The 26,726-nt window shown below is 29.9% G+C and overlaps 2 protein-coding genes across 2 annotated transcripts; one reads left to right on the top strand and one right to left on the bottom strand.

The window, feature by feature from the left end:
• Nucleotides 1-3,744: 3,744 nt before the first annotated feature.
• LOC119605586 lies at nucleotides 3,745-8,502 on the top strand. The gene is made up of 2 exons (XM_037958790.1): nucleotides 3,745-5,485; nucleotides 8,110-8,502. Exons 1-2 carry the CDS (start codon nucleotides 3,813-3,815, stop codon nucleotides 8,114-8,116), a joined length of 1,680 nt encoding a protein of 559 aa, XP_037814718.1. The 5' UTR covers nucleotides 3,745-3,812; the 3' UTR covers nucleotides 8,117-8,502.
• LOC119605585 (adenylyl cyclase X E) lies at nucleotides 8,349-23,591 on the bottom strand. Its single transcript, XM_037958789.1, has 19 exons — nucleotides 23,512-23,591; nucleotides 18,986-19,197; nucleotides 17,145-17,285; nucleotides 16,550-17,080; nucleotides 16,360-16,481; nucleotides 16,239-16,283; nucleotides 16,019-16,163; nucleotides 15,817-15,953; nucleotides 15,459-15,744; nucleotides 15,203-15,387; nucleotides 13,123-13,341; nucleotides 12,807-13,053; nucleotides 12,638-12,745; nucleotides 12,312-12,580; nucleotides 12,155-12,249; nucleotides 9,593-9,744; nucleotides 9,350-9,530; nucleotides 9,017-9,289; nucleotides 8,349-8,956 (listed from the first exon to the last, which is right to left on the bottom strand). The coding sequence occupies exons 2-19, from the start codon at nucleotides 19,091-19,093 to the stop codon at nucleotides 8,649-8,651; spliced, it is 3,552 nt and encodes a 1,183-aa protein (XP_037814717.1). The 5' UTR covers nucleotides 19,094-19,197; nucleotides 23,512-23,591; the 3' UTR covers nucleotides 8,349-8,648.
• Between the last annotated feature and the right edge of the window lie 3,135 nt (nucleotides 23,592-26,726).

Raw genomic sequence — 26,726 nt, 5'->3', positions numbered from 1 at the left:
CTATAGACTAGACTATAGACTAGACTATAGACTAGACTATAGACTAGACTATAGACTAGACTATAGACTAGACTATAGACTGACTATAGACTGATATGACTAGACTATAGACTAGACTATAGACTAGACTATAACTAGACTATAGACTAGACTATAGACTAGACTATAGACTAGACTATAGACTAGACTATAGACTAGACTATAGACTAGACTATAGACTAGACTTAGACTAGACTATAGACTAGACTATAGACTAGACTATAGACTAGACTATAGACTAGACTATAGACTAGACTATAGACTAGACTATAGACTAGACTATAGACTAGACTAGACAGACTATAGACTAGATAGACTAGACTATAGACTAGACTATAGACTAGACTATAGACTAGACTATAGACTAGACTAGAACTAGACTATAGACAGACTATAGACTAGACTAGACTAATAGACTAGAGCTATAGACTAGACTATAGACTAGACTATAGACTAGACTATAGACTAGACTATAGACTAGACTATAGACTAGACTATAGACTAGACTATAGACTAGACTATAGACTAGACTATAGACTAGACTATAGACTAGACTATAGACTAGACTATAGACTAGACTATAGACTAGACTATAGACTAGACTATAGACTAGACTATAGACTAGACTATAGACTAGACTATAGACTAGACTATAGACTAGACTATAGACTAGACTATAGACTAGACTATAGACTAGACTATAGACTAGACTATAGACTCGACTATAGACTAGACTATAGACTAGACTATAGACTAGACTATAGACTAGACTATAGACTAGACTATAGACTCGACTATAGACTAGACTAAAAACTAGACTATAGACTAGACTATAGACTTGACTATAGCCTAGACTATAGACTAGACTATAGACTAGACTAGACTAGACTATAGACTAGACTATAGAATAGACTATAGACTAGACTATAGACTAGACTATAGAATAGACTATAGACTAGACTATAGACTAGGCTATAGACTAGACTATAGACTAGACTATAGACTAGACTATAGACTAGACTATAGACTAGACTATAGACTAGACGTATAAAGATCTAGTTAGACTATATATCGATTCACAATTGAATCCCTACATATTTTATAATAAGACCTACAATTGGTGATTTACTTCGACTATATAATAACTTTTGATTGCAGGTCTAATAAGACTTTGTAAAGAATGATACAGTTAAAGCTCTACTTTTATATAAACCTACGACTGAAGCCCTATTTGAGTTATAAAAAGACTATAGACTAAAGATGAAATCTCAACTTCGACCATAAAAAAACCAACAATTAAAACTTAACTTGTAGTGTAAAAAAAAGCACAACTTTGACTACAGAGATCTGAAATGAAATATGAACTGGTGCTATAACAAAAACTCAAAAGAGGCTAAATTTGGTATATCTTAATTGACTACCCGATCTTAATTAAAGCTCAACATAGCCTATAAGCGATCAACTATGATTGCAGTAAAACTTGGCCTTTGCAAAGGCCTTCAACTAAAGATCATCTTGAATTCCAACTAATAATTAATGCTCTATTTAGACTATATACGAGCCTACGACTGAAGATCTACTTAAACTTTATAAACCCTATGATTGAAGCTTACGGCGACCTAAAATTGAAGTTCAGCTTAAGCCATAAAAAGATGTATATAAATGGCTATGGTTGAAACTCAACTTGTACTATATAAGACGTTTGAAGCTCAACTTTGACTGAATAAAAAACAATAATTTTATCACAACTTGGATTATAAAGTCCTTTGATTGGACTTCGATGATGGTCAATTTTGACTTTTGATATAAGAAAAACTATAATTAAAGCATTAATTATTCTATATAAAGTCCTTAAAGTGAAGCTAAACTTAGACTTTAATGAAGCTCTTCTAGGACTATATAAATACCTATAATTGAAGCTCAATTTGGACTTTATAAAGATCGACATTTGAAGCTCAACTTGGACTGATTAAAGATAATATGATTGAATCTCAACTTGCATTATACAATAAAGACATATGATTAAAGTTAAACTTGGACTTCGATATAGCTCAATTTTGACTATATAGACACCTAAGATGAAAACTCAACTTGAACCCTATTAAGACTTTCGATTGAAGTTCAAATAGAAATATATAAAAATCGATTGAAGCTCGATGTGGACTATATTGTTAACTAAAATATGCTCAACTTGGACTGTATCTAGAACTGCGATTAAAGCTCAAATTGTACTAACATTAAAGACTAACGATTGAAGTTTAGCTTGGACTGAATAAAGACGTATGATTGAATTCCAACTTGAACTATATAAAGACCTTCGATTTAAGCTAAACTTGGACTTTAATGAAGATCATCTTGGACTATATAAATTCCTATGATTGGAGCTCAACTTAGACATTATAAAGATCTACGAATTATATAAGAAACAACGATTGAAGCTCAATGTGGATTATATAGAGAATTAAAATAATCGCTCAATTTGTAATAGCCAATAACCTTTAGTAAAAGCTCAACTCTGATTAAATAAAAAGCTGCAATTGAAGTTCAAATTGGACTTGATCGAAATCTTCAATTTAATCCCTGTTTAGATCATTAAAGATCTAAAATTAAAGACTTAGCATTGAAGCTCAACTTGGACTATATACAGACTTTCAATTGAAACATAACTTGATCTTTACAAAGACATACGATTGAAGCTCTTCCTGGGCTATATAAAGACCTGTAATTGACTTACTAGTAAAGTTTAACATGGACTATTGAAGCTCAATTTGGACTGAATAAAGATAATATGATTGAATTTCTATAACCTATATTTGAAGTTAAACTTGGACTTCATTAAAGCTCAATTTTGACTATAAGATGAAAACTCAACTTGAACCCTATATTGTTAACTAAAATGAGCTCAACTTGGACTGTATAAAGAACTACGATTAAAGCTCAAATTGTGCTATTATTAAAGACTAACTATTGAAACTTACCTAAGACTGAAAATGACCTATGATTGAAGTCCAACTTGGACTATATAAAGACCTTCGATTTAAGCTAAACTGGGACTTCAATAAAGATCATCTTGCACTAAAGATCTACGATTGAAGATCGACTTGTATTATATAAGGAAAAACGATTGAAGCTCAACGTGGATTATATTCAGAATTAAAATGAACGCTCATTTTGAAATTTACAATTTAATCCCTGTTTAGATCATTAATGATCTACAATTGAATACTTTGCATTAACGTTCAACTTGGACTATATACAGATTTTCAACTGAAACTCAACTTGAACCATACAAAGACATACGATTGAAGCTCTTTCAGGGCTATATAAAGACCTGCAATTGACTTACTATTAAAGTTCAACATGGATTATAGGCCTTTAACTACAATTAGAACTTAACTTTGATGAAACAAAAGAAGGTCCAACTAAATTTCAATAAGATCAAAGAGATATATTTATAAATTTTACTAAGACATGTGTTTTACAAAAAATTAAGTTGGACCTCCAATTACTAGAGTTTATATCTGATATATGTATGTATAATAAAAAAGTTAACTCGAGTACTAATATTAAAATAGAAATTTCAATTCAAAATCTTTATTGATTCATGTTTTCTTGTAAAACCAATGAATATTCTCATAATTGTGGTTTGATCAAAATAGATCACAAGTATTTCAATTTTAAATAGATATATGTATATATTGTGTCATTCTTTACAAGATTTTTAAGTTTCAACAACAATTATCAATTAAACGGATAGATTAAGAACCTTTAAAATGGAAACGTTTGAAAAAATTCTTCACAACTGTGATGCTTTAGAATCTATATTCAAATACTTGGATTTAAATGAACAATTAAAAATCTCACAAATTTGCAAAGAATTTGAATTTCCAATAACCCAGCTAATATGGAGACTTAAGTGTAGAAATATAAAATTTACTCAAATATTTCCGGAAACTATAATGGTGAAATGTAATAATAAAGATAAAGAATGTGCAATGGATTACGAGAGAATTGAAATGTTTTTGTCCTTATGCAGGAGTTATGTGCAGAATTTTGAATTGAATTTTATGGAATTTGCCATAGAACGTATTACTTTTGATTTTAAAAATTTAACCACAATTACTTTTTATAAATGCCAAGTAAATAATGAACATTTAAAACAACTAGCTAGAAATTGTTTAAAATTAAGCAGATTTCATATGGAATGCTGTAAGAATTGTGAGCAAAAACCTCTTATAATGGGCCGAGATATACAAGTAAATATATTTGAAGAAATGCCGGAGCTAAGCGAATTGACAGTTATAAATTTTTATAATATCGACATGGATTACAAAATTCTGCAAAAGTTTTATAAGATCTCAAAACTAAAGAAACTTAGCATAAAAGCACCTTTATATGTGGATACTAGTGGATCCAACTGCCAAGGAAAAATTATGTATAAAACAAAATCTTTAGATAGTTTAAGAATTGAACGTTTTTGTGATCAAAAGTTATGGCTACAATTTAACTTGAAATGTTTGGTTAATTTTAAAAATCTTACAAAATTAACTCTTAAAATGGATCCTTTTGCCGATATAACAGTGGATGATATATTTTTCTTAACCTTAGCAAATAATTGCCAACTACTAGAAGACTTAACACTAGAACAGTGTAAATTAATTATAACAAAATTTTCACCAATAGAAAATCTTTCCAGTTTAACTTTAAACTGGTGTCGGGAATTGAGTGGTTGTAATTTAAGGGAAATCTTTAGTGTATATAAATTACAATCACTTAAACTAACAAATACCCTATGTCAGAAAAATATTTACAATTACAATTATACTGGCGATAATTTAAAAGCTTTAACAGTGGGAACAACTCTACAACCAGATATAACATCAGCTTTAACTAACCCCAGCAACCGATTTGAAAATATCTCTAAACTTATTTGGTTTCAAAGTGGACCCTCAAGTTTAGGAAATCCAATTATTTTGGAAAATATTCCGTATATTTATCCCAAAGTACAAAAATTGCTAATTATAGACTATTTCATAAAAATTGAGGATTTAAAATGTCTAAAGTATTTGAATTTCTTAAAAATTCATTTAAACACCATCATGTCTTGGTTCTATTTAAAACATCTCTTGCAATTACCCCATCTAACAAACCTCATCATTGGCTTGTCTTTGGGTATTTCAATAGATATTAAGGCTAGTGTTGATGAGGGTAACTCGTGTCGGGAATTAACTAAAAATTTGGAATATTTAAAAATTCCCTTAATTGTTTTTAGTGCAAATATAGAATTTTGGTTATTATTTTTACAGCGAAATATAAAATTGAAATTAACAGTTTTTTGTGATTGCAAAGAGAAACTATTTAAAATTTTGTTTTTCGAACAACTTTTAAGCAGTAAAAAATTTCCTCATCAACTGCAACATATCAATATTAGTGATTTTTTATGTGGGTAAGTAAATTTTGAAATTAAAATATAATATATAATATTGAACCTGAGTCTAACACCGAAATCCCAGTGACATGGCTTGTTACCTTTCCTTCACTTTTACATGGAAACCTATATTCGTGAGTATTTTTTTAAAGAGTTAAAGATCTTATATTTCCTATAAAGGTTCCGCCGCCAGTTAGTTAGTTAGTTAGTTAGTTAGTTAGTTAGTTAGTTAGTTAGTTAGTTAGTTAGTTAGTTAGTTAGTTAGTTAGTTAGTTAGTTAGTTAGTTAGTTAGTTAGTTAGTTAGTTAGTTAGTTAGGTTAGTTAGTTAGTTAGTTAGTTAGTTAGTTTAGTTAGTTAGTTAGTTAGTTAGTTAGTAGTTAGTTAGTTAGTTAGTTTAGTTAGTTAGTTAGTTAGTTAGTTAGTGTTAGTTAGGTAGTTAGTTAGTAGTTAGTTAGTTAGTAGTTAGTAGTTAGTTAGTTAGTTAGTTAGTTAGTTAGTTAGTTAGTTAGTTAGTTAGTAGTTAGTTAGTTAGTAGTTAGTTAGTTAGTTAGTTAGTTAGTTAGTTAGTTAGTTAGTAGTTAGTAGTAGTTAGTTAGTTAGTTAGTAGTTAGTTAGTTAGTTAGTTAGTTAGTTAGTTAGGTTAGTGTTAGTTAGTTAGTTAGTTAGTAGTTAGTTAGTAGTAGTTAGTTAGTTAGTTAGTTAGTAGTTAGTTAGTTAGTTAGTTAGTTAGTTAGTTAGTTAGTTAGTTAGTTAGTTAGTTAGTTAGTTAGTTAGTTAGTTAGAGTAGTTAGTTAGTTAGTTAGTTAGTTAGTTAGTTAGTTAGTTAGTTAGTTAGTTAGTAGTAGTTAGTTAGTAGTTAGTTAGAGTTAGTTAGTTAGTTAGTTAGTTAGTTAGTAGTTAGTAGTTAGTAGTTAGTTAGTTAGTAGTTAGTTAGTAGTTAGTAGTTAGTAGTTAGTTAGTTAGTTAGTTAGTTAGTTAGTTAGTTAGTTAGTTAGTTAGTAGTTAGTTAGTTAGTTAGTTAGTTAGTTAGTTAGTTAGTTAGTTAGTTAGTTAGTTAGTCTATAGTCTAGTCTAGTCTATAGTCTAGTCTAGTCTAGTCTAGTCTAGTCTATAGTCTAGTCTAGTCTATAGTCTAGTCTAGTCTAGTCTAGTCTATAGTCTAGTCTAGTCTATAGTCTAGTCTATAGTCTAGTCTATAGTCTAGTCTATAGTCTAGTCTATAGTCTAGTCTATAGTCTAGTCTATAGTCTAGTCTATAGTCTAGTCTATAGTCTAGTCTATAGTCTAGTCTATAGTCTAGTCTATAGTCTAGTCTATAGTCTAGTCTATAGTCTAGTCTATAGTCTAGTCTATAGTCTAGTCTATAGTCTAGTCTATAGTCTAGTCTATAGTCTAGTCTATAGTCTAGTCTATAGTCTAGTCTATAGTCTAGTCTATAGTCTAGTCTATAGTCTAGTCTATAGTCTAGTCTATAGTCTAGTCTATAGTCTAGTCTATAGTCTAGTCTATAGTCTAGTCTATAGTCTAGTCTATAGTCTACTCTAGTCTAGTCTATAGTCTACTCTATAGTCTAGTCTATAGTCTAGTCTATAGTCTAGTCTATAGTCTACTCTATAGTCTAGTCTATAGTCTAGTCTATAGTCTAGTCTATAGTCTAGTCTATTGTCTAGTCTATAGTCTAGTCTATAGTCTAGTCTATAGTCTAGTCTATAGTCTAGTCTATAGTCTAGTCTATAGTCTAGTCTATAGTCTAGTCTATAGTCTAGTCTATAGTCTAGTCTATAGTCTAGTTTACAGTCTAGTCTATAGTCTAGTCTATAGTCTAGTCTAGACTAGTCTAGTCTATAGTCTAGACTAGTCTAGTCTATAGTCTAGACTAGTCTAGTCTATAGTCTAGTCAATAGTCTAGTCTATAGTCTAGTCTATAGTCTAGTCTATAGTCTAGTCTATAGTCTAGTCTATAGTCTAGTTTACAGTCTAGTCTATAGTCTAGTCTATAGTCTAGTCTATAGTCTAGTCTATTGTCTAGTCTATAGTCTAGTCTATAGTCTAGTCTATAGTCTAGTCTACAGTCTAGTCTATAGTCTAGTCTATAGTCTAGTCCATAGTCTAGTCCATAGTCTAGTCCATGGTCTAGTCTATAGTCTAGCCTATACTCTAGTCTATAGTCCAGTCTAGAGTCTAGTCTACGGTCTGGTCTATAGCCTAGCCTATAGTCTAATCTATAATCCAGTCTGCTGTCTTGTATATAATCTAGTCTATGATCCTGTCTATAGTCTACTCTATAGTCCAGTCTATAGTCTAGTCTACAGCCTAGTCTATAGTCTAGTCAATAGTCAGGTCTATAGTCTAGTCTATAATCTAGTCTATAGTGTATATTCTAGTTTATAGCCTAGTCTATTGTCTAGTCTACAGTTTTTTGTTAACATGACTCTAAACTTAAGGTAAAATCGTAAAACAGTCCAAATGTCATGAGGCAGGGCAATATATATTGTCTTGTATAACAGTGCATTGATCACGATTTTACATCTGGTGGTCCTACCATACTGGTTTCTTTGTAGTTAGATATTGGTTCAATTTATTTCGGCATATTGTGCTATGTTCACATTCAACTAACGATATATTTTATTTTCATTTTCAGACTGTAAACAACTTAAAGCTGATTATACAGATACTTTAAGCAAATATGATTTTAAGCAAAATGAGGAAGGAGAATTCTTTATAATACTTCAAAATCCTAAATCCTAAAAACAGTGATTTGCGCCAATATTTTATATCAAATTGAACCAAATCATGTTTAATGTCGATGTATAGGGTTTCAAATGATCGGTCTCTGCCGACTTTATACATACATACATATATCCATCAGTTTTATTATATTTATTTTTAATTTAAATACAATCGTTTATGTAATTATTCTATTTAAATAACGGTGAATATATGTTTCTAAATTTAAACTTATAAATTATTATAAAATTTTATTTTTAACACGATTTACATATAAAAAACATACATTTAACTAAGTTCAACTACATATTTATAAATGTACAAATCTTCGATTTTCGAATTTTCGTTTTCTAATTAGGTAAGTGCAATTTGTCTATGACTGTATGGGGTGCAAATGCGAGGAAAAGGTCTGAACATTATTATTCATATGAAATCAGTCATCGGTGTGTAGTCTCATTCTTGTTTGCTATCTTTTCTTAGATCATTTGTACTTGTTGTTTCTGGTATGAAATTTAAATTTTCATCAATACCCACAAAATAGGTGGGTATTTCACCACGACCCTTAACATAGGTCATGCCACGAAAATTGCATTGTATATTAAAGGTACGTAAAATTTCCGCAGTATCTTCGGTGACTTGTATATGGCCGGGTATACCAGTCGAATCCATGCGTGAAGCCATATTAACGCAATTACCCCAGATATCGTAGTGAGGTTTAGAGGAACCAACAACTCCCGCCATAATGGAACCATTACTAATGCCTGTTTTAAAAACAAGATTAATACAACTATATTACTAAGAACCACTACTCTCCCACTTACCAATTCTTAACATGCCATAATCCGAATCACCATCTTCACATTGTAGATTCTCGACATTAAATGAATGCATGGTTTTCATTAATTGTAGAGCGAATTGGGCCATAACATGCACCACATTACACTGTTGTGGTGAACTAATTTTTCGACTTTTCTGATTGGTATTATTACTATGACCCTCATATTGATTCGAAAGTTTTTTCGTTCTTTCCGCGGCCTCTTTTGAGGTGGAGGGCCCCATGTCAAGTCTTATATCATTTGAGGAATGTGAATTGACTGTAATTTTATTTAAAAGTAAATATATGTAATTTTAATACATTTTTTTGTAAAACTCACAACTATTATTATTGTAATGACTTCTGCGTCCATTGGGCAACAGCGATGAACTGCGAAAATTTGTTTGAGTATTAACATGTTCGGAACGGGCTAAATCTAAACCACAGGCCGCCATATAAGTCCACCCAGCCACTTTGATTTTCTCAACCTTAAACATACCTTCGGCTTCAAAAAGTTTGAGCTTGTAGAGAATTTTTAAATTTAGAATTTAATTAAAAGATTTTTCTTATAGTCTAAACTTACCACTTCATCAAAGTCGCATATAATCTCGTTAAGCACTCTAAGGCCCACACTTTCTATATCATAATTTTTTATGGAAGCAAACATAACGGCCACGTTATCATATTCTTCGTAATATAATTCATTTTTCATTTGTTTCGATATATAAATATCGGCTAAAATAATAGATAAATTAAAAAAACTAGACCATAGATCAGACTAAAGACGACACTATAGACTGGACTATAGACTAGACTATAGACTAGACTATAGACTGGACTATAGACTAGACTATAGACTATAGACTAGACTATAGACTAGACTATAGACTAGACTATAGACTAGACTATAGACTAGACTATAGACTAGACTATAGACTAGACTATAGACTAGACTATAGACTAGACTATAGACTAGACTATAGACTAGACTATAGACTAGACTATAGACTAAGACTATATACTAGACTATAGACTAGACTATAGACTAGACTATAGACTAGACTATAGACTAGACTATAGACTAGACTATAGACTAGACTATAGACTAGACTATAGACTAGACTATAGACCAGACTATAGACCAGACTATAGACTAGACTATAGACCTAGACTATAGACTAGACTATAGACTAGACTATAGACCAGACTATAGACCAGACTATAGACTAGACTATAGACTAGACTATAGAATAGACTATAGACTAGACTATAGACTAGACTATAAACCAGACTATAGACTAGACTATAGACTAGACTATAGACTAGACCTTAGACTAGACTATAGACTAGACTATAAGACTAGAACTATAGACCTAGACTATAGACTAGACTATAGACTAGACTATAGACTAGACTATAGACTAGACTATAGACTAGACTATAGACTAGACTATAGACTAGACTATAGACTAGACTAAGACTAGACTATAGACTAGACTATAGACTAGACTATAGGACTAGACTATAGCTAGACTATAGACAGACTATAGACTAGACTATAGACTAGACTATAGACTAGACTATAGACTAGACTAACTAGGACTAGACTAGATAGACTAGACTATAGACTAGACTATAGACTAGACTATAGATAGACTATAGACTAGACTAGACTAGACTATAGACTAGACTATAGACTAGACTATAGACTAGACTATAGACTAGGACTATAGACTAGACTATAGACTAGACTATAGACTAGACTATAGACTAGACTATAGACTAGACTATAGACTAGACTATAGACTAGACTATAGACTAGACTATAGACTAGACTATAGACTAGACTATAGACTAGACTATAGACTAGACTATAGACTAGACTATAGACTAGACTATAGACTAGACTATAGACTAGACTATAGACTAGACTATAGACTAGACTATAGACTAGACTATAGACTAGACTATAGACTAGACTATAGACTAGACTATAGACTAGACTATAGACTAGACTATAGACTAGACTATAGACTAGACTATAGATAGACTATAGACTAGACTATAGACTAGACTATAGACTAGACTATAGACTAGATATAGACTAGACTATAGACTAGACTATAGACTAGACTATAGACTAGACTATAGACTAGACTATAGACTAGACTATAGACTAGACTATAGACAGACATAGACTAACTATAGACTAGACTATAGACTAGACTATAGACTAGACTATAGACTAGACTATAGACTAGACTATAGACTAGACTATAGACTAGACTATAGACTAGACTATAGACTAGACTATAGACTAGACTATCGACTAGACTAGACTATAGACTAGACTATAGACTAGACTATAGACTAGACTTAGACTAGATATAGACTAGACCTACTATAGACTAGACTATAGACTAGACTATAGACTAGACTATAGACTAGACTATAGACTAGACTATAGACTAGACTATAGACTAGACTATAGACTAGACTATAGACTAGACTATAGACTAGACTATAGACTAGACTAGACTATAGACTAGACTATAGACTAGACTATAGACTAGACTATAGACTAGACTATAGACTAGACTATAGACTAGACTATAGACTAGACTATAGACTAGACTATAGACTAGACTATAGACTAGACTATAGACTAGACTATAGACTAGACTATAGACTAGACTATAGACTAGACTATAGACTAGACTATAGACTAGACTATAGACTAGACTATAGACTAGACTATAGACTAGACTATAGACTAGACTATAGACTAGACTATAGACTAGACTATAGACTAGACTATAGACTAGACTATAGACTAGACTATAGACTAGACTATAGACTAGACTATAGACTAGACTATAGACTAGACTATAGACTAGACTATAGTCTAGACTATAGATTGGACTATAGACTAGACTATAGACTGGACTATTGACTAGACTACAGAATAAACTATATTATACTGTAGACTAGTCTGAAGATACTATAGACTGGACTATAGACTAAACTATAGACTGGACTATAGGCTAGACTATACTATAGGCTAGACTATACTATAGACTAGACTATACTCTTGACTAGACTACCGTAGGCCATTTATATTCCACATTTCTTTGAGTCTACTTACCCACATGAGATGGTAAAATATTTTTAATCAGTACCGTTATAGAGGCATTTGTAACCTCAGCATCTTCTTGCTTTCTTTGCAGTTGACGTTTCCAACTGAAATTATGTTAAAAGAATTAATTCTTCTGCATTAAAAAAAAAAAAAATTAACTACTTACTTGTAATCAACCTTCGATATGAACTCCGTCTGACGATCCATTAAATGAAAAATGACCAGCGTTATAACTATAACCATAACATGAGAATATTCGGCCTGCAAGGCAACATTTGTCGAAGGACTGGCCTCATAAATTGGTGAATAGCTAACAAATATAACAATGGCATAAATACCCGAAATTAAAATACCCACCCCCAATTTTACCACAAAGGGTATGCGTGAGAAAAGAAACACCATGCAAATGGTCAGTTCTAAACTTTCGGTAATGCCCTGAAAATTAGTTTTGAAATGGTTTATTAAATTAAAAATTATTAACTGAAAGCTTACCCAAGGATTAAAACCAACTTCACATTCCCGGCCATTGGAAAAATGTTCTAAATTTGAGTCTTTGTCCCAGTCATCTTCGGCATATATGGGCCAGTTTTTACAATCTAACTAAAAGTTTGGATATTTTAGAATAAAATTTATATTTTTTTCAACTAAAAAAATGGCTTACCAATTGTATAAATGTGGCCGAACAGTGTATGATGATTATTAACAGATATATGGTTATACGAGCCGTTATACTGCTCTGTATATGTTTTGAAGCATCAAAGAGAAATAATATAAATTTATTTTTCGGTTCCGACTGTGTGGTCTCAGCAAAAAACATTATCCATAGTTTCTTAAACCAAGTCAAAAATATACAAATGATCATTAATACAATGTATGTGGCATTGGAAGCCCAAAAATTTGTGGATTGCCTAGAGATATAAAATGAAAGGGAATCTTTTCGAATTTAAAGGAACGTTATACAATTAAGAGATACATACACTTTATTTATTGACTGTATGGCCATTATGCCAAAAAATATTATAACTCCCATAATGACACTGTATTTTAACATATCATCTGGTTCTCGTAGAAATTGCATTTCCCAACGCCAATCCTTAAAGAACAAACACATTGAGGTTATGTTGCGTCGAAAGTTTTGCTCCTCCATTTCATCTTGTGTCAAACGTTTCGAGCGATCAAAGCAGAATTTTGTGACTCTGTTGAAGGGAAGAAACAAATTTCTGAATTAGCAACGAAGAGAAGAATTTTTTCAAATGAGTTTTAAAGAAAATAAATATAGAGGAAAATTTTTTTATAAAATAGTGAAAATTTAGGAAAATTTTCTATAAGAGAAATGTTATAAAGAAAAGAAAAATATTCTATAAAAACAAAATTTTTCGAAAATTTTATTTGAAATTTTTGAAAATTTTCTAAAAAAAGAGAAACTTTTGAAATTTTTTTATAGAAAAGAAAAAATGTTCGAATATTTTCTATAAAAAAAAAGAAAAATTTTTCTATAGAATAGAAAAAATGTTCGAATATTTTCTATAAAAAAGAGACGTTTTCGAAAAAAAGAGAAATTTTCGAACATTTTCTTTAAAAAATTACAAATTTTCAACATATTTTTTCAAAAATTTTCAGTAAAAAGAGAGATATTTTCGAAAATTTTCCACAAAAGGGAGACATTTTTTAAAATTTTCCAAACAAAGGTTCGATTCTTTTTAATTAAAATAATAAATTTTCAAATATTTGGAAAAAAAATTTCGAATATTTTCAATAAAAGAGACAAAAATTAAATAAATTTCGAAATTTTTAAAATTTTTCTACAAAAAAAAAAAAATTCGAAATTTTTCTATAAATATTTTCGAAATTTCGAAATTTCGAAATTTTTCTATAAAATTTTTTTTCGAAATTTTTCTATAAAAAATAAATTTTTGAAGTTTTTTATAAAAAAGAGATATTTTCAAAAATTTTCTTTAAAAAAAGATAAATTTTCGAAGATTTTCTATAAAAAAGAAAAATTTTCTAAATAAAAAAGAGAAAATTTCAAAATTTTTCTATAAAAAAAGGAATTTTCGAAATTTTTTTTAAAAAATAAATTTTGGAAATTTTTCTAAAAAAGGATAAGTTTAAAATTTTCCAAAAAAGTTCGATTCTTTGTAATAAAAAGAATAAATTTTCAAATATTTCGAAAAAATTTTCGAATATTTTCAGTAAAAAAGAGATATTTTCGAAAATTTTCTACAAAAGGGAGACATTTTTTAAATTTTCCAAAAAAAAAGTTCGATTCTTTTTAATAAAAAGAATAAATTTTCAAATATTTCGAAACAATTTTCGAATATTTTCAATTAAAGAGACAAAATAAATTTCGAAATTTTAAAAATTGTTCTACAAAAAAAGAAATTTTCGAAATTTTTCTATAAATTTTTAAAATTTTTTTTCAAAATTTTTCTATAAAAGTTTTTTTCGAAATTTTTCTATAAAAAATAAATTTTTGAAGTTTTTTATAAAAAAGAGATTTTTCAAAAATTTTCTTTAAAAAAAGAGAAATTTTCGAAATTTTTCTTAAAAACTAAATTTTCGAAATTTTTCTAAAAAAGGATAAGTTTTCGAAGTTTTTTATAAAAAAAGGAAAATTTTTCTTTGGAAATTTTCTATAAAACAGAAAAATTTTCGAAATAAAAAAAGATAATTTTTCGAATATTTTCTATAAAATAGAGATATTTTCTAAAAAAAAGAGAAATTTCAGAACATTTCTTAAAAAAACGAATTTTTAGAAAATTTTTTGTAAAAAAAGTGAAATTTAAAAAAATTTCTTACAAAACAAAACATTTTCGAAATTTTTTTTATAAAAAAGAGAAATTTTTGAAATTTTTCTATAATAAAGATCATTTTTCACAATGGTGATAATTTTTCACAAAAGTAATAAATTTTAGAAAATTTTCTATAAAAAAGAAAAATTTTCTATAAAAAAAGATAAATTTTAGAAAATTTTTTCTGTAAAAATTTTCTGTAAAAAGAAAGATTTTTTCGTAGTTTTTATGAAAATAATGTTTTTCCATTATCGTTATTACTTACTGTATTCTTCCTATAGGCATTTTATCTAATTCTCGACTCATTTCCAATTTAGCTTGAGTACGTATCTGATTAAATTGTTGTATATTATTTTGCATAAAGTTGGTTGAAGTGTCAACTCTAGAGCGTTGTTCGATTTGACGTTTAACACCCGCATAGGGACGTCTTTGTTCGTTATAGGAAGCGTACTAAAATATACATCAAAAAAAAAAAAAAATAAAACAAATCCAAACATTTCTTCACACTAAATATATATTACCCTAGGCGGTTTGATCAAAAAAGTACGTATACCAAAATTCTTTAAAACCGGATCTGTTCTAGCTTGTGGTGTGCCCTCCTCATACATATATTCACCCTCTAATTGTTTTAAAGTCTCCTCACTAACATGCACTCGGCCTGCCATGCCCGTCTGTTCCAAACGATTGGCTATATCAACATCTTTAGACCAAATATCGTACTGTAGTTTACAGGCGCCCAAAACTCCCGATAAAATACTTCCCGTATGGACACCAATACGCATATCGATGTTGAGTCTGCGTCGTGTTCTAGAATTTAAAAAATTTTAAGAATAAACCGTAATTCAAAAAGAATTATAAACAACAATATCTAATTTATACCTTACATCACGAATATCCTTGATCATGCGTAGGCCAAGATCAACACAACATTTGGCATGATATTCATTTGGTATCGAAACTCCGGCCACACAGTAATAGCAATCACCCAAGAACTTTATACGCAGTACATTGTATTCCTAAAGGTTTAATATAGAAATGTGTTAAAAAGGTAAGTTTCTGATATTTTGTTTTGGTTAGCCACCTCTGAAGCTGTATCGAATTTTACAAATAAATCATGCAAAGTTTCCACCAGGGTCTTGACATCCAAAGTCGTAGTTAAATAAGTATAATTAACCACATCGGCATACAGTATGGTAACATCATCATGTGGTTCAATAAAAAGTTTTCTATAAATTTATAACGGGACCATAAATTAACAACACTAAAATAAAAATTAAAAGAAATTCTCTTCCTAAACTTACTCAATTTCCGGTTGACGCCATCTTGATATTTTTATTTGATTTTCACTAAAATTGGGTTTTAAGAAAAGTTACTTTTAAAAAAGGTCTTCATTCATATGGCAATTACCTTCTTTAGACTTACGCTCCATAGTGTGGATTTTGTGAAGCACGTCTTTTGGCCTTTTTATATTCCAAACGTGACTTAACATCGTGTTCTATTTTATTAACAATATGGGCCGGTATAATGCTTAATAATAAACTTCGCTATTAAAAACAAATAAAAACAAAAATCAGTTTAAAAAACTAAAAGAATCAGGATTATTCTATCAAACCTCCTCTTCCCGGGCATAACGCAACAATAGATTTTCCTCCACATACTTACGACGATCCAAAAATGTTGTACGTATCGCTATCTCTTTCATCATGCGAAAATATATGCCCAAAAAATTAATACTCAATAGAAATATGCCCTCGGTTATCAGTTTATTAACATCCAAAGTTTTCGTACCATCCGGTAGTTTACGATACGTTACGAAAGCATAATCTATTAAATATGAAACTGTCACCGCCATACCCAACATGAAAGCATGTACATTATCGGGCAAAGGCATAAATATATAGACAGCATATAGTATATAGGAACCATAGGCTGGACGTAGTATATCCAAATTTATGACCGCATGATAAACGGATACTCCTATATCGGTCATGGCCAATATGGTAACCGCTAACCAGGAGGTAACATACATTATCCAGGGATAACGTTTTACAAGTTCTACACGAAAATTAAGCGCCAAAATAGCCCACACTAATAGCGATGAGGTGACATAGGCAAATATATCAGGGGCAACATTATTTAAATTCTGTTGAAATAAAGAATTAATTAGTAATTTTGTTATTTCGATGAAAATGATTTTGATTACTTACCGTTATCGTTGATAGCAATATAATTGAGTGCACACCCACCACTAACATTTCGATAATGATAAATAACGATAAATAACTGACACGCAAACGTTGCATATACGATTGATAGAATTGTTCCAATTCTAAATTGCGACATTGATTCTGTAAAGGATAAAGGTATAGTTTTTTTTAATTGTTGCAAACAATTCCTGTATTATTTATGCCTGTATTATTTATGCCTATAATTTAAAGTTATATTTAATCACTCCTCCCAGAGCAGTTATAGATTAGTCTATAGAATATTCCGCAGACAAGTCTAAGACTACTTTACAGTCTTGTCAATAAAATAGTCCATATATTAGTTAATAGACGAGTCCGTAGATTAGTCATAAAACTATAGACTAATCTTCCGTATATAAGTGCAAAAACTTCCCAATACACTAGTACACTGATCAGTTAATAGACTAATAAATAGACTAGTCAATAGACCAGTTAATGAACTAGTCCGAAGACTAGTCAATCGACTAGCTAAAAGACAAGTCTATAGATCAGCTGATAAACTAGTCCGAATATTAGTCAATAGACCTTACAAAAGACAAGCCAATAGACTTGTCAATAGTCAAAATACTAGTCACCATATTAGTTAATATACTATTCAATAGACTAGTCAACTAGTTAGTAGACTAAATAATCATAGACTAGTACGTAGACTAATCATAGACTAATCAATAGATTAGTCCATAGACTAGAACATAGACTAGCCATAGAATAGTCAATACACTAATAAATAGACTAGCCAACAGACTACTTCGTAGACTAGTCTAGTCAATATATACTTGTCTATAGACTAGACCATAGAGTAAATCATAGATAATTCGATTGACTATTCAATAGACTATTATATTGACTAGCCAATGAGTCCATGAACAAGTCAAACGTCTAGTGCGTAGTCCTTATACTAGTCAAAAGACCAGTCACTATATTAGTAAATATGCTGTTCAATAGATTGGTTAAAAGACCAGTCAATAGACTAGATAATAGACTAGTCAATAAACTAGTTAATGGACTAGTCAATAGACTAGTTAATGGACTAGTCAATAGGCTAGTTAATGGACTAGTCAATAGGCTAGTCAATAGACTAGTTAATGGACTAGTCAATAGGCTAGTCAATAGACTAGTCAATATACTAGTCAATAGGCTAGTCAATAGACTAGTCAATATACTAGTCAATAGATTAGTTCATACTAGTCAATAGACTCAATAGACTAATGAATAGACTAGTCAATAGACTAATTAATAGACTAGTAAGTAGACTAGTTAATAGACTAGTAAGTAGACTAGTCAATGGACTAGTAAGTAGACTAGTCAAACGAGTAGATCATAGACTATACTATTGACTAGTCAATTGAATATTTTATGATCTACTCGTCTAAAGACTAGTTAATAAACGCCTCCAAATACTAGTTAATATACTAGTCAATATATTGGCCCATAGACTAATCAATAGACTAGTCCATAAATTAGAGAAACTAGAACTCCAGATTCAGTAATGATTGGGCACATATTAGCTACGATCGATTGTCGCAAATGTCGCAATAAACCTATTTCCATTTTTCGAATTTCTCAAAATGAAAACTTCTATTTAAAATAAACCCACCCTAAAAAGCGTATGACCATATTTAGTTATAACAATTTAAATAATAAATAATTTGTTTGATTTATTATTTTTTCACAGTAAATTCTATAAAGTTAGTAATATTTATCAATACATTTTTAATTTCTTCTATACAAAATAAATAATAAAGGTTTTATAAATTTATAAAAGTATAATAACAAACAATTAAAAATTAAGTATTACTCACCCTTAGAAAACCCCATTCCCATTTCTTTTCATTGATCAGCGTATCATGACGACTTTCGTTGCTTAAACGACTAATACGTTCCGTAGAGTCTTCCAAAAATGAATTCATTTTTGTTGCAATCAATCAATATATATTTTTTTTTTATTTTTTATTGCAAAAAATGGAAAAGTTTTTGTTTTATATCAAATGTTAAACATTTTTATTTAATTACACTAAAAATATACAAAAATACAAACATACATATAACTTGTTCAATTACAAAAATTTAAAAACTTTATCTATAAAATTTTAATAAATATAACATTATTTAAACATGCATCTACACATGTATCAATAAATTAATTTTAATTTTAACAACGTTTTTTTTATTTAAATAAACAAAGTAGCAATTAATTACGTTAAAATGTCGTTTAATTATTATCTATTTTTATATTATAAAATTTTTATTTATTTATAATAAAATTATTACAATTGTTTACAAGTGAAACGTGTCGTCTTTAATTTGTTTAATTGGTGTAAATTGTTTTTGCGAGTTTTTACAGATCTGTTCTGTAGTTAGGACTTCTTAACTATAGGTAATACAATCTGAACTAAATAGTCCGAATTGTAGGTTAGTCTTTAGTCAGAACTTTAGTCTAGTCTATAGTCAGGACATTAGTCTAGTCTATATTCAGGACAATAGTCTAGTCTATAGTCTAGACTGTAGTCTAGTATATAGTCTGGACTATAGTCTAGTCTATAGTCTGGACTATAGTCTAGTATATAGTCAGGACAATAGTCTAGTCTATAGTATAGACTATAGTCTAGTATATAGTCTGGACTATAGTCTGGTATATAGTCTGGACTATAGTCTAGTCTATAGTCTGGACTATAGTCTAGTCTATAGTCTGGACTATAGTCTAGTCTATAGTCTGGACTATAGTCTAGTCTATAGTCTGGACTATAGTCTAGTCTATAGTCTGGACTATAGTCTAGTCTATAGTCTGGACTATAGTCTAGTCTATAGTCTGGACTATAGTCTAGTCTATAGTCTGGACTATAGTCTAGTATATAGTCTGGACTATAGTCTAGTCTATAGTCTGGACTATAGTCTAGTATATAGTCTGGACTATAGTCTAGTATATAGTCTGGACTATAGTCTAGTATAGTCTGGACTAGTCTTAATCTAGACTATAGTCTAGTCAATAGTCTGGACTATAGTCTAGTCTTAATCTAGACTATAGTCTAGTCAATAGTCTGGACTATAGTCTAGTCAATAGTCTGGACTATAGTCTAGTCAATAGTCTGGACTATAGTCTAGCTTATAGTCTGGACTATAGTCTAGTTTATAGACTGGACTATAATCTAGCCTATAGTTTCAAATTTAGTTTGGTCTATAGTCCGTAATATAGTCTAGTTCATAGTTTATAACCAGGAATGTAATCCATTTTACGGTTCAAACTATAGATTAGTATAGTCTGGACTATAGTCTAGTCTTAATCTGGACTATAGTCTAGTCTATAGTCTGGACTATAGTCTAGTCTATAGTCTGGACTATAGTCTAGTCTATAGTCTGGACTACTTATAGTCTACTCTATAGTCTAGTCTATGGTCTGGACTATAGCCTAGTCTATAGTTTGGACCATAGTCTAGTCTATAGTCTGGACTATAGTCTAGTCTACAATCTAGACTATAGTCTGGACTATAGTCTAGTCTATAGTCTAGACTATAGTCTAGTCTATAGTCTGGACTATAGTCTAGTCTATAGTCTAGTCTATAGTCTAGTCTATTGTCTGGACTATAGTCTAATCTATAGTCTGGACTATAGTCTAATCTATAGTCTGGGCATAGTCTAATTTATAGTCTGGACTATAGTCTAGTTAATAGTCTGGACTATAGTCTAGCTTATAGTCTGGACTATAGTCTAGTTTATAGACTGGACTATAATCTAGCCTATAGTTTCAAATTTAGTTTGGTCTATAGGCCGTAATATAGTCTAGTTCATAGTATATAACCAGGAATGTAATCCATTTTACAGTTCAAACTATAGATTAGTATAATATAGCTTACGATTATATAGTAGTTTAATCTATAATTTGGACTATGATATGTTCTGGTCTCGACTTTGGAATATTCCATAGTCTGGATTATAGTATAGTATATCGTCTGTACTATAACTATTATTTAGCCTGTCATCTGGGGGAAAGGGGTTATAATTTGGTCTGTAGTCTGGACCACAGCCTGGACTATATTATAGTCTATAGTCGGAAATATTGCCTATTCGATAGTTGGATCTATTGTCTAATCTATAGTCTAGTCAGATAATATAGTCTGATCTAATATGTAGTTTATAGTCTGAGTTATAGTAAATTTTAAAGTCGGGACTAAAGTCTATTTCATAGTTTTAACTATATATATTCTAAACTATAGTCTAGTCCATAGTCTAAAGTATATTCTACAGTCTATTGTATAGAGTTATCTATAATATAGTCTACAGTGGAAAAAAATAGCCCATTATATAGTTGGACATATTGTCTGTAATCAGAACTTTAGTTCTGTCTAGAGTCTCTCTGTAGTCTATTCTATTGTCTGAACTAAAGTCATGTTTATAGTCTGGATTAGAATACAGTTTAAAGTCAGAACTATAGTCTATTCAATAGTTTGAACTATAGATGTATACAGTCTAGTCTATAGTCTGAACTATATTATACATTAAAATCTATAATCTTAACTGTAATGTAGTCTACAGTGGAAAAAATAGCCCACAGTTCTGTCTAGAGTCTATATGTAGTATATTACATTGTTTGAACTAAAGTCAAGTTTACAGTCTGGATTATAATACAGTTTAAAGTCAGAACTATAGTCTTCTATTCAATAGTTTGAATAGACTATAGTCTAAGCTATAGTTAGCCAAGTATATATCTCGACTATAGTCCATAATCTGAAGTATTGTCTAATCTATTGTTTTGTCTGAACTATTGAGTAATTTAGTCTTGACTAGAGTGTAAAATGTAGTCTGGACTATTTTCCAGTTTATAGTCCGGAATACTATCTAGAATACAGACTACACTGAGACTGTAGCAAATAGTCTAGTTCTTCAATATATTCTATAAGTTTGAAAAAGATATTATCTAAAGCATGAACTACAGTCTAATCAATAGTAGGGTCTAAAGACCACTCTATTCTATGATATACAGTCTAGACTATAGTGTGGATTTAGTCTAATATATAGTTCAGTCTGAATGATACGCATTTTATAAAAAAATTAAAAACTCTTGAGTATTTTGAAAATTTGAGGCCAAGGGCTTAATAAAAGTTGTATCCCTTAGATATGTACATATGTATGTATGTGGATCGTTTAGTTTTTGGAGCAGAACGCCAACGGTTTCAGATATTTTCCAATAATTTAAAATCACTACAATTTTTATTATTTTTTATCGAATTTCACAGACATTTTATTATGTATTTATCGTAACCACAATTTCACGAATCAAAATTATCAGCTTTAAATACACTTCAAGAAACCATTATTTCAGACAACCATAGACATAAAAATATATGTTGCTGGTTCTACTTATTATCTTTATATTATGTTATTTATTTTCTTAAATTTTTTCACTTAACTAAATTTTAAACAAAAATAAAAGAATATAAATTTTGATTTTATTATCATTTATGCCGATAAAGAGCATGTTTAAAATGTTGTTATTGATAAATAAGTTTTGTTGTTGTTGTTGCTGTTCTTAAAACAAAAACACTTTGTTTGTAATCATTTGGAGAGTTTGAAATATTTTCTTTTTTATTAAAAAAATATATATAAGATTATTTTCAAATGCGACAATAGTCAATAATCAAATTGATTGTTTTACTTTTTTTTGTTAATAATTTTCTTTTTAATTGTGTGAAACTGATAAAAAAAAAACTAAATAATTATTAAAACACAAAAGTATAAATTTCAATTTTAAACCCAATTATTAAAGTGTTGTTGTCACTTATTAATTTTATTTAATATTTAGTAATTATATAATAATATTTTAATTAATATAACAAACACTTTTGCAAAAGCTTTTTTATCTTTTAAACTTTTAATTAAGTATTAAAAACATATTAATTGTTTTTATTAAACAAATGCCAGTATTTAAAAAGTCAAGATATTAATGAATATAATTGACAGGTGTCACTTTCCCTACATGGTTGAACAAACTATAGCAATTTACTATAACAATTTCTGATAAAATTAACACAACTTGTAAATATGTACATATATTTGTTTATTATTTTATTACCCTTAAAACATTTAAGGGATTAATTTTGTTAATTGGTATTTTGTTTTTTCTTTTTGTATTCAAATATAAAATTACACAAATATGATTATTGAAAGATTTAATATCGTTATTTTAACATTCATAATTGACGACTTTAATTACTCATCAATTTATTGAAACTGATAAGGACAATATGAAATATTTATACTACACAATATATACACGTTTGTTTGTATGATTTTTGTTAAATATTTTATATTTTTTAATTTCAGTTATCTTTACGTTTTCTTGTTTTTCTAACTAACGTATCACTTCCTATCGCCCGTTATTTATCGAAATTGTACCGTTGTTAATGAGAGTTCGTACTCGACTAACTGTCGATATACAGGTGAAAAACATCGTTGGTCTAACTATTGGTCTCTTTTAGATATTTCTTTATGAAATTTAAAAATTCTTATCAATCGGTGGTAAACTAAGTTTGTTGTCGTTATTTCGTTTTAATACCTATTTTGCTCGGATTTTCATTTGAGAGTATTGAGTATTTACCTAGCAGTCTAGTCTATATTCTGGTCAATAGTCTAGTCTATAGTCTAGTCTATAGTCTAGTCTATAGTCTGGTCTATAGTCTAGTCTATAGTCTGGTCTATAGTCTAGTCCATAGTCTAGTCTATAGTCTGGGCTATAGTCTAGTCTAGTCTAGTCTAGTCTATAGTCTAGTCTATAGTCTAGTCTATAGTCTAGTCTATAGTCTAGTCTATAGTCTAGTCTATAGTCTAGTCTATAGTCTAGTCTAGTAGTCTAGTCTAGTCTATAGTCTAGTCTATAGTCTAGTCTCTAGTCTAGTCTATAGTCTAGTCTATAGTCTAGTCTATAGTCTAGTCTATAGTCTAGTCTATAGTCTAGTCTATAGTCTAGTCTATAGTCTAGTCTATAGTCTAGTCTATAGTCTAGTCTATAGTCTAGTCTATAGTCTAGTCTATAGTCTAGTCTATAGTCTAGTCTATAGTCTAGTCTATAGTCTAGTCTATAGTCTAGTCTATAGTCTAGTCTATAGTCTAGTCTATAGTCTAGTCTATAGTCTAGTCTATAGTCTAGTCTATAGTCTAGTCTATAGTCTAGTCTATAGTCTAGTCTATAGTCTAGTCTATAGTCTAGTCTATAGTCTAGTCTAGTCTAGTCTAGTCTAGTCTATAGTCTAGTCTATAGTCTAGTCTATAGTCTAGTCTATAGTCTAGTCTATAGTCTAGTCTATAGTCTAGTCTATAGTCTAGTCTATAGTCTAGTCTATAGTCTAGTCTATAGTCTAGTCTATAGTCTAGTCTATAGTCTAGTCTATAGTCTAGTCTATAGTCTAGTCTATAGTCTAGTCTATAGTCTAGTCTATAGTCTAGTCTATAGTCTAGTCTATAGTCTAGTCTATAGTCTAGTCTATAGTCTAGTCTATAGTCTAGTCTAGTCTATAGTCTAGTCTATAGTCTAGTCTATAGTCTAGTCTATAGTCTAGTCTATAGTCTAGTCTATAGTCTAGTCTATAGTCTAGTCTATAGTCTAGTCTATAGTCTAGTCTATAGTCTAGTCTATAGTCTAGTCTATAGTCTAGTCTATAGTCTAGTCTATAGTCTAGTCTATAGTCTAGTCTATAGTCTAGTCTATAGTCTAGTCTATAGTCTAGTCTATAGTCTAGTCTATAGTCTAGTCTATAGTCTAGTCTATAGTCTAGTCTATAGTCTAGTCTATAGTCTAGTCTATAGTCTAGTCTATAGTCTAGTCTATAGTCTAGTCTATAGTCTAGTCTATAGTCTAGTCTATAGTCTAGTCTATAGTCTAGTCTATAGTCTAGTCTATAGTCTAGTCTATAGTCTAGTCTATAGTCTAGTCTATAGTCTAGTCTATAGTCTAGTCTATAGTCTAGTCTATAGTCTAGTCTATAGTCTAGTCTATAGTCTAGTCTATAGTCTAGTCTATAGTCTAGTCTATAGTCTAGTCTATAGTCTATAGTCTAGTCTATAGTCTAGTCTATAGTCTAGTCTATAGTCTAGTCTATAGTCTAGTCTATAGTCTAGTATATAGTCTAGTCTATAGTCTAGTCTGTAGTCCAGTCTGTAGTCTAGTCTAGTTTATAGTCTAGTCTATAGTTTATTCTATTATCTAGTCTATTGTCTAGTCTAGCTTTTAGTCTAGTCTATAGTTTGGTCTATAGTCTAGTCTATAGTCCAGTCTATAGTCTATTTTATAGTCTAGTCTATAGTCTAGTCTTTAGTCAAGTCTATAATCTAGTCTATAGTCTAATACTTTACTTTGGTACTTTATCGTACTTCGACTGGTACTTTTTTGACTTAGAAACTTAGAAACATGTAATTAAGCACTTGAGAATCTGGACTTCTTGGTACTTTTTCGTTCTTCAAAAGGAACTTTTTGAATTTTCTATAATATTAAACCTAGAAACATGAAAGCATGTAGAGCCCCGTAATGAACCTAGAAACGTGAAATTAAGCATGTAGAGCCCGGATTAAGTGAGGTCCTATAAAAGGGGACTTTTTGGTACTTTTTAGTTCTTCAAAAGGTACTTTTTGGGTTTTCTATTAAATTGAACATAGAAACATGAAATTATGCACGTAGAGCCCGGAGTAAATGAGAATCTATAAAATGGCACTTTTTGGTACTTTTTCGTTGTTTGACTGGTACTTTTTGAGCTTGCTACAAAATTTGAACCTCGAAACATGAAATTAAGCACTTAGAGCCTGGAGTAAATGAGAATCTATAAAAGAGGAACTATATCGTACTTTGACTGGTACTTTTTGAGTTTTCCATAAAATTAAACCTAGAAACATAAAAACAAATATGTAGAGCTCGGAGTAAATTATAATCTATAAAAAGGGACTTTTTAGTACTTTTTCGTTCTTTGACTGGTACGTTTTGAATTTTTTATAGTATTGAACCTAGAAACATGATAATGATAACATTTAAAAGGGGACTTCTTGGTACTTTTTCGTTCGGAATAATTAATTAACGTTCGGAATAATTGGCGAAATTGCAATAATTTGCGTGGAATCTCCCATATGTAACAAATTGTATATCTGGAAAACCATTATAGTTAGAATCATCAAAATCGTTAAGTGGGTTTCTTATTTATATTGCTTTTAGCCTAAAAGTTTTAGGGTAGCACAGCACACTGAGTATAGCTAGTAAATAAACAAATAAAATATCTTTGTTTTTACGTTATTGATCATTTTCTTAATGCAAAATTTTTTAGAAACTGATTTTCTGCCAGATGTTTTATATGGAGGATAGATTTAAATATCGATAGATCCTCGTAAAACTTGGAAAAAGGATTTGTTTTTAATTTTAAAGAATTTTTTATTCATCCCTGCATAATTTCTCACACAAATTTTGAGCTTGCTCTGTTTTGTTGTTATAAACAATATATTTGCTTCCAAAATCCCACTTCCTGATCTCTCGGATTCCGTTTTTATTTAAAATCGTTGAAAATTTAAAAA

This window comes from Lucilia sericata, unplaced genomic scaffold (assembly GCF_015586225.1).
Source record: "Lucilia sericata isolate MDLA Ls3-8-SP2 unplaced genomic scaffold, ASM1558622v1 Contig000499F_arrow, whole genome shotgun sequence".
Taxonomy (NCBI): domain Eukaryota; kingdom Metazoa; phylum Arthropoda; class Insecta; order Diptera; family Calliphoridae; genus Lucilia; species Lucilia sericata.
Note: the sequence above shows the minus strand (reverse complement) of the source record. Positions and strands in the feature narration are given on the sequence as shown.